We start from the raw sequence: 7,880 nt of genomic DNA, 5'->3' as shown, positions 1-7,880 counted from the left end.
CTGTGATGTCCATGGCAGTGGGGAGGGGGAAAGCCTGGGACCAGAAACGGCCAGGTGAGATCATTTTCAAAAGTGAGAGAGAGAGAGAGAGATGGGCTTTGCTCCTGGAGCCTGCCAAAGCCTAACAGGGGGGAAAATGAAATATGGATCCATATTCCAAAATGTCCATCCCTCACTGAGAATGATGAAGGTGATGAAATCTGACAGAAAAGACAAACTCTGTTTTCAGAGAAATTCTAAGGAGAAAGGGTGAGAGGGTGGAAGTATATTCCACCCTCGGGCTTGTTCTAATGAAGGACTCATCTCAGACAGACACAGCCTAGAGGAGTTAGGGCAGTAAACAGGCCAGGATAGAGTTACCGTAGTATGGAAGGGACAAAGAAAATGAATAGAGAAAGATGAGGAGGGAAGAGAGGATGGGAGATGTTGCCAGGGAGCTAACTCTGAGCACACACAGAGAGTAAAGTGGGGCCCTAGAGAGGGTTGGGAGCTGGGGGAGGGACAGAAGTCAGAGGGAAGGAGGAACCCCACTGGGTCCTGGCCTTGGGATTTTTTCCCTGTGGAGTCTAAAGCAGCTCTTCTTTCCCTTAGGACGCTGGGATGGAAACAGTGATCCGGGGAATGCCCTTGGATTATCCCCCCAAACCTGATCGTTTCAACAACTATGGTAATTGGTCATGTATACGGGTGTAAAGGCATGGATGGGTTGGGAAGGTTCTGGAGGTATGAAGAGGTAATGTCACTCCCTCCTCCCTTCTCCTTCTCTGTGTGTCTACCTGCCTGCTGCTATAACTGCTGTTTTTTCACCTGTTCATCTTTCCGTTCATGTCTCTCCATCTCTGTCCCCCTTTTCGTTTCTGTCTTGGCCCACATCTCTGAGCCTTTATTGTTGCCGTCCCTCTGTCTCTTGCTCTGCACCAATCTCCTTCTACATCTCCATGATTCTGTCTCTTTCTGTCCATCGCTTTCTCTCTGTGTAATCTGTGTCTTCTGTGTCTCTGGTCTCTCTACTAATCTCTCTGTGTCTCTGGTGTCTCTTCTATTTCTCTCTTGCATGTGGCTCTCTGTGCCCTGGCAGAGCGAGAAGTGGTGGTCAACATGCTGAACTCACTGTCCAGGAACCAGCTGCCGTCCATCCAGCCAAGGTACACTGTACCTGGCCGTTTGCCATTCCAGGGATATGACAGCCCCTGCACAGGCCGACATTACTGCCTTCGAGGCATGGACTACTATGCCACAGGGGCGCCCAGCAACGAGCGCCATCTGACCCAACCTACTGTAAGGTTCGAAGGGATCGTCTGGCTCTACCCTGCAGTGACTAGCACTGTAGAGAAAATTCAGGGTGGCCTCACATGGTGGAAAATTTGGAGGGTGGTAAACAAATTTGGCATTGGGAGGGTGGTGGATGAGACGGGCTTGCATGGAGGCAGAAGAGAAGACAAGATGGCTTTGGGGGCCATTTCAACACCCCCAACCACCTGCCCCTCTTGTGCTCATGGTTAGCCCAGACTTAATCCTGTTTGCTCTGGGAGACCCAGATTTAAACCTTCCCAATCCAGTCCCAGGGAATCTCAATGTGGCCATAAAGAGTTTCCAGCCTGGCTATCTTCCTCTCTCCCTAGCAGTCTTCCCTCCAGTTTAACAAATAGACATGCCTGGGACCTGGAGGGGCCCTGTAATAAAGTGCATCCTTAGGCCTTAATCTCTTGGGGTGAGATCCTGGGGGACTGGAGGACTTGCGAGACTCTGGACCTGGGTTCTAGCCCCACTTATGCCACTGATTTGCTGTGTGACCACTGGAAGAAATAGTGTATTAGAAATAACATGGGATGATATCAATCCCAATTCTGCTAATTGTCTGAGTGACATTGGGGAAAGTCGCCTAATTTCTCTGACCTCATCTGTATAAAATGAGGCAGCAGGATTAGTTGATGTCTTAAGTGTTATTCTGATCTAAAACCTATGGTCCTATATGAAGGTCCCTGAAATGGAAAAGATAGCCTTAGCTCTCCCATTCTCTAGGGATGACCTGATAGGTATGAGTGAAAAACAATGAGGGTTATAATTCATTACATCTGAGGGGTGGCCACAGGTAGCACAGCGAGTAAGAGCTCCAGCTCCAGTGTCAGGATGACCTGGGGATCAAATCTGGGCTCAGACACTTAGCACCCACCCAGAAACACCTGGCCGTGTAACTGAGCAAGTTACTTACCCCAATTGCTTTAAAAAAAAATAATAATAATTCATTACATCTGTGTTTTACTTTATAGTTTACAAAGTACTGCCATGTGTCTTCTCTCCTTTTAATTTTCACCATAACCCTGGAAGATGGTCAGCACAGGGATCATCATTCCAATTCTACAAATAAACAGGTTCAGAGAGGGGAAGTAATCCATCCAAATTCACACAGCATCAGTAACAGTCTGGGTCTTCCGACCACTAAAAAAAAATATTGACGGATATGGATGGCACTTGGGAAGACTTAAGAGCTATCTAAGGCTCAGGGCCCCATCCATAGGGCACTTTCAGCCACAAAGAAGCATCCTGGATTCCCATCCAAAGGGGCTGAAATACTGACACACCCCTCAGTGGAAAGTGGTTCTACTAAAAGGGCAGCCTCTTAGCCAGGCCACTAACTGAGCTTCAGCTGAGAGTCTCCTCTCCGAGTCTGTTTTCTCACTAGTCAAATAAGGAATTTGGGCTAAATCATTTCTAAAGGTCTTTCCAGACCTATATTTCATGATCCCACAAGGTTCTTAGGAGCCTCTAGGTTCATTCCAAGAGCCCAGAGAAATCTGGTGCCTTGGCAGTATGAAGATACAGTCCCCAGGATGGAGAACATCACACAGAAAGTGCTGGGGCATTTGATCCACGTGAAGTTTTCATTTCTGACGTCCCCAGGTTTCTAGACCTATACTATAGGAAAGACACAGAAGGAGAAGATATAGGCTTTGTCTTTGGGGAGTGGGGAGTTCAATGTCTGGTCAGGGAGATGACCCCTGGGATGCTGAATGACATAAGGTCATTTATAATGAGTCCAAGAGGACGGGTACAGAAGATAAATACCCTAGATATTCAGTGAAGGGAGAGAACAATGTGGACTGAAATGGTCAGGGGAGGTTTCCTGAACGAGGTGGACCTTGAGCTGGGCATCAAAGAACAGGTAAGATTTGAATGGTCAGACGGGTGCAGAAGTCAACAGGTATCAAGAATGTACAGGGAGACTAGGTGGCACAGTGAATAGAGCACCAGCCCTGGAGTCAGAAGGACCTGAGTTCAAATCTGTCCTCAGACACTTGACACACTTACTAGCCATGGGACTTTGGGCAAGTCACTTAACCCCAATTGCCCTGCCTTCCCCTTCCCAAAAGAAAAATAGAATTAACTAACTTTGGTTTGCACAGACCTGAGGGAACTGTAGTATACTATTCCTACTGCCTAATCTTACATCTCTTTTCCTCTTCCTTTACAGGAGTGCCCCCCCTTACAACCACAGGCCAGGAATGAACTGTACAGTTTCAACCCCCCTCCCTCCATCACCGTATCATTATACAAACCTTAAGTAAGTGCACCAGACTCCTTTGGTGGGTGGGCCTTCCCTCCCCTTCCTCTCTTCGGATATATCTCCCTCAGTTTTGTCATTTTTTTGGTTGGGAACATTTTATGTCCAGTCCGGGAAGGGGACATCATCTTCTTAATAGGTGTTGATCATGGAGCTTAGTCTTTGGGCCAAACTTCCAGGGGAACGGGATACTAAGAACCTGAGATCTTAGGATTATTAGGTCTAGGGATTTTGGATGTAGAAACTGAGGATGTAGGCTGAAATCAGGAACTCCCTCATCCGCTCCCAACATCTGGGCCTCAGAATGGAATGCAGTACAGAGTAAACCATTGAATGGAGCCTGGAGGCCCAGGCCCTTCTCACCATAAATGTGAATCCAGGGGTCAAGGGATTCTAGAGGCCAGTTGTACAAGGTTTAGATCATGTCTTTGGATAGGATGGGTTGTTCCAGTCTCCTCTCAACCCTGCAGGTGGAACACCAGTCATTTCAAGTTCATCGGAGGACCCCAGAGAAATAACTACATCATCCACCCTGAGTTTGTGTCGGAGACCTACCCTGTCTACCGCTGCTGGTAGAGCCGAGCCGTGGTCAGGGCTGAGGGTGGGGTGGCTTAGTAAACCAAGCTCCACTCCACCTATAAAGACCTGTCTCTTCTTTGTAGCCCCTTACACTCCTCCCTCCCCTATAATCCATCATTGTCCCACTCCCCCAGATTCAAGTTACATCCCAATACTTGGGAGAGGGCTCTGTGAGTCCCCCAAACTGGGGACACTGAAAGACAGAAAGGGTAGAGGTAGGGTAGAGAAGGAAAGAAAGCAACTAATGCTGGCTCACTCAGCCCAACTGTGTGCCCCCATCCAATTCAACTCAACAAAAGTATTTATTAAGCACCTATTATATGCTGGGCAGCTAGGTGGATAGAGCACAGAGCCTGGAGTTCAGAAAGATCTGAGCTGAAATGTGGCCTCAGACACTTCCTAGCTTTGTGACCTGGGGAAACCCCTATTTTCCTATTTAACCCCTATTCACCTCAGTTCCTCATCTTTAAAATGGGAAAGCACTGGAGAAAGAAATAGCAGACTGTTTTCAGTGTATTTGCCAAGAAAACCCCATGGACAAAGTCCATGGTGTCATGTAGAGTTGGATGTGACTGAACAGCAACGATGCACCAAGAACTGTGCTAGGCCCTGGAGATAGGAAGACATGAATAAATGGTCCTTCCTTTCCCCCATCTTCTTTGGGGACTGACAAGACTTTTGCTTCTTGGCTGCTGTCCTCCTAAGTCTCTTCTCATACCTGCTTACACCTAGCCTTTCCATACAAATTTCTTTTCACACAACTGTCCAACCCAAGGACTTCACCCCCCTCTCTCCATCCCCTCCCATCATGGTAAACCTGGGGGACCATGAGGATCACGCAATGGACCAAACCCTGGATTTCTCCCAGGATGGAGCCCGTGGGAGGAGTAAAAAGTGGGTTCCGGACCCTGCACTGTGGAGGTTCAGGGTGAGATGCAGAAGTATTTGTAGTGTTTTCCAGGGGATGGCTTTTAATCTACCTGTCAATATCTGAAAGCTTACTATGAGCAGAGCACCATGGAATCATAGGAAAAGACTTTAGAGATTTTCTAGTCTAACACCCTTGTTTTACACTTGAAAAAGCTAAGGCCCAAGGAGTAGAGTTGCCCAAAAGTCCCACAGATAGTTGATGTCTGAGGCAGAATTCAAATCCCAGGTCCTCTGATTTCAGATCTAATGCCCTTTCCATTATAGCATGTTTTCCATTACATGCATATTCCAGGAAGATAAAATCCATCCCTCCTCCCACCTCAAGGCTTGACATCCCCCAGTCCAGGTTTTATCTCCACCAAAGTGTATCTCCTCATGTTTTTTCCTAGTCTCCTAGGTCTCACCCCTGGCCCAGCATCCTCTCAATACAGTGCTCACTAGCCCTAGCATGGCCACAGTTCAGCATTCCTGGTGCCCCATCTCATTAAATTCAAAGATGCTTCTGGCTCCCCCTCCAAGAATCTGTGAAGTAAAGCAATAGAAGAAGAATTCAGAATAGGAACCATGGACTGGACATTTTTCATGAATGCAGATTCTGCAGTCTAGCCACCTGTCAAAAGGTATTTGTCCTTTCCTGTGACATTTGGGGGGAAGGGGAGAGGAGAGGTAGAAACTATCTCTCCTATCCATTTTGTAGCTGTTTAGTCCTTCTCTTAAAAGACATGGGCAGCTAGGTGGTATAGTGGATAGAGTGCCAGGCTGGAGTCAGGATGACCCGAATTCGAATCAGATCTTAAGCACTTACTAGCTATGTGACCCTGGGCAAGTCACTTAACCCTATTTGCCTCAGTTTCCTCATCTGTAAAATGAACTGGAGAAGGAATTGGCAGACCACTCCAGTATCTCTGCCAAGAAAACCCCAGATGAGGTCACAAAGAGTCAGACACAACTGAACAACAAAAAGATGTGAACAAATTATACTGCCTTATTTTGATATCCCGCCCTACACCAACCCCCAGAACCCCCTGGGCAGAGGAAAGTAGGGAAGGAATAGCTGAGGGATACTCCCATCTATCCCAGCTCATACTATCTCTTCTTAAAATAGACAATGACTCACATGGTCTTCCAGCCAGAACACAAGCAAAGCTATAAATAATCCTGAGGTTGGTAGAAGGGAAGCGGGGGGGCCTAGGTTGGTCATAGGTTGGAGAAAGAGATTCTAAACATAGTACCACAGAATGTCAGGGTTAGAAAGGAGGCAAATGATCCTCTGGTCTAGGCCCTTTTGGTAGATAAGGTCACAGTCAGTGACTGAGCTAGAACTGGGCCCCAGGTCTTCAAACCTTCTTTGAGATTAGGAAGACACCACCTTAGAGTATTTAGAAAATAGAGGAATGGGTCCTAGAGATGAACATGAGAAAAAAAGGGAGGGGGGGGAAGAGACTCATCTTTCAGGGAAGAGCACCTGAGTCCTTAAGAAAGGCTTTTGTCAATTCAACAAGTTGATTGATCAACTTGGGGAGGGGGAGAAGTCATCCTACCCCCATACCTAGACACTCTTAACTGAAGCCCTTAGCAGCAGAAGGTCAGGTTTTACCAATTAGGTGGGAGGCAGGAGAGCAGAAAGTTACCTGTCTCCTTACCCTACCACCAATCCCCACCCTCTCCAAAGTCTCACCAAATCCCTACACCCAAAAACACTGGCTCCATCTCCCTCTCTCACCCTGAGCCTCCAGCAATGAGTCTCCAAGATAAACCCAAAGACCACATCTCACTGGTCAGATTGGCTAAGATGACAAAACAGGAAAATGATAAATACAGGGGAGGAAGTGGAAAAAGTGGAACACTTAATGTATTGTGGTGGAGTTGTGAACTGATCCAACCATTCTGGAGAGCAATTTGGAACTATGCCCAAAGGGCTATAAAAACCCAGCAATACCACTTCTAGGGCTTTAATCCAAAGAGATCATAGAAGTGGGAAAAGGACCCATATATTCAAAAATATTTATAGCAGCTCTTTTTGTGGTGGCAAAGAATTGGAAATCAAGGGGATGCCCATCAAATGGAGAATGGCTAAACAAGTTGTGGTATATGAATGTAATGGAATACTATTATGCTACAAGAAATGAGGAGCCAGAGGGACTTCATGATAACCTGGAGAGACTTATATAAACTGATTCTGAATGAGGGGAGCAGAGCCAGGAGAACTTTGTACACCGTTAGAGACACATCGGATTTGTGAGGACTAACTTTGACAGACTGGGCTCCTCTCAGCAAAGCAAGGTTATAAGACAACTCCAAAAGACTCGTGATGGAAAGGGATTTCCACTTCCAGAGAAAGAACTACAGAGTCTGAATGCAGATTGAAGCAAACCACTTGCTCTCTCGTGTTTTGTTTCGTTCCTTTTTTTCTCGTTCACTCCATTGGTTATAATTCTTATTTACAGCTAATTTTTAATGTGAAGGTATATATAATGTGAACCTATATCAGATTGCATGCCGCCATGGAGAAGAGAGAAAGGGGTAGAAAATTTGGAAATCAAGGGATGGTGGAACTGAATGTTGTAAACTAAAAGTAAAAAAATTTTTAAATAGTATTTTGACACTATAAATTTCAATCTAATTGGTTTCCTTTGTAATCCTATGCATTTTATGCACTTGAAACCATTATATAGAGGAGGATGTGTTATCGACAACCAGACTGCCATCGAAGTCCAGGGCACAAAAGGTTAAAACTCGAGTTCTAAAACATAAAACCCGAGAGGGGGGAAGTGGAGAAGGTGGGCTATCCTTTCCCAAAGCGTTCTCC

General features: G+C 46.3%; 1 protein-coding gene and 1 long non-coding RNA gene across 2 annotated transcripts in view; one reads left to right on the top strand and one right to left on the bottom strand.

Moving 5' to 3' along the window:
* The first annotated feature begins 238 nt into the window (after window positions 1-238).
* SPMIP6 (sperm microtubule inner protein 6) lies at window positions 239-4,459 on the top strand. The gene is made up of 4 exons (XM_069101914.1): window positions 239-667; window positions 1,079-1,283; window positions 3,473-3,562; window positions 4,033-4,459. Exons 1-4 carry the CDS (start codon window positions 601-603, stop codon window positions 4,136-4,138), a joined length of 468 nt encoding a protein of 155 aa, XP_068958015.1. The 5' UTR covers window positions 239-600; the 3' UTR covers window positions 4,139-4,459.
* Window positions 4,460-7,880, bottom strand: part of LOC138172219 (uncharacterized) — a 37,328-nt gene continuing 33,907 nt past the window's right edge. Inside the window, exon 4 of the long non-coding RNA XR_011171076.1 lies at window positions 4,460-5,593. This is a non-coding gene — a long non-coding RNA (uncharacterized lncRNA). The remainder of the gene's footprint in view (window positions 5,594-7,880) is intronic.

Source organism: Petaurus breviceps, unplaced genomic scaffold, assembly GCF_028583685.1.
Source record: "Petaurus breviceps papuanus isolate PSGF00001 unplaced genomic scaffold, PetGlider_PUasm1.0 520, whole genome shotgun sequence".
In the NCBI taxonomy this organism is placed as follows: domain Eukaryota; kingdom Metazoa; phylum Chordata; class Mammalia; order Diprotodontia; family Petauridae; genus Petaurus; species Petaurus breviceps.
The sequence above is the reverse complement of the archived record's forward strand: the minus strand, read 5'-3'. Positions and strand labels throughout refer to the sequence as shown.

Bases quoted from the DNA above. Each gene is read 5' to 3' on its own strand.
- SPMIP6 (XM_069101914.1), top strand. From the start codon at position 601: ATGGAAACAGTGATCCGGGGAATGCCCTTGGATTATCCCCCCAAACCT. The intron at 668-1,078 runs GTAATTGGTCAT...GTGCCCTGGCAG, and splicing joins TGATCGTTTCAACAACTATG to AGCGAGAAGTGGTGGTCAAC. The intron at 3,563-4,032 runs GTAAGTGCACCA...TCAACCCTGCAG, and splicing joins TATCATTATACAAACCTTAA to GTGGAACACCAGTCATTTCA.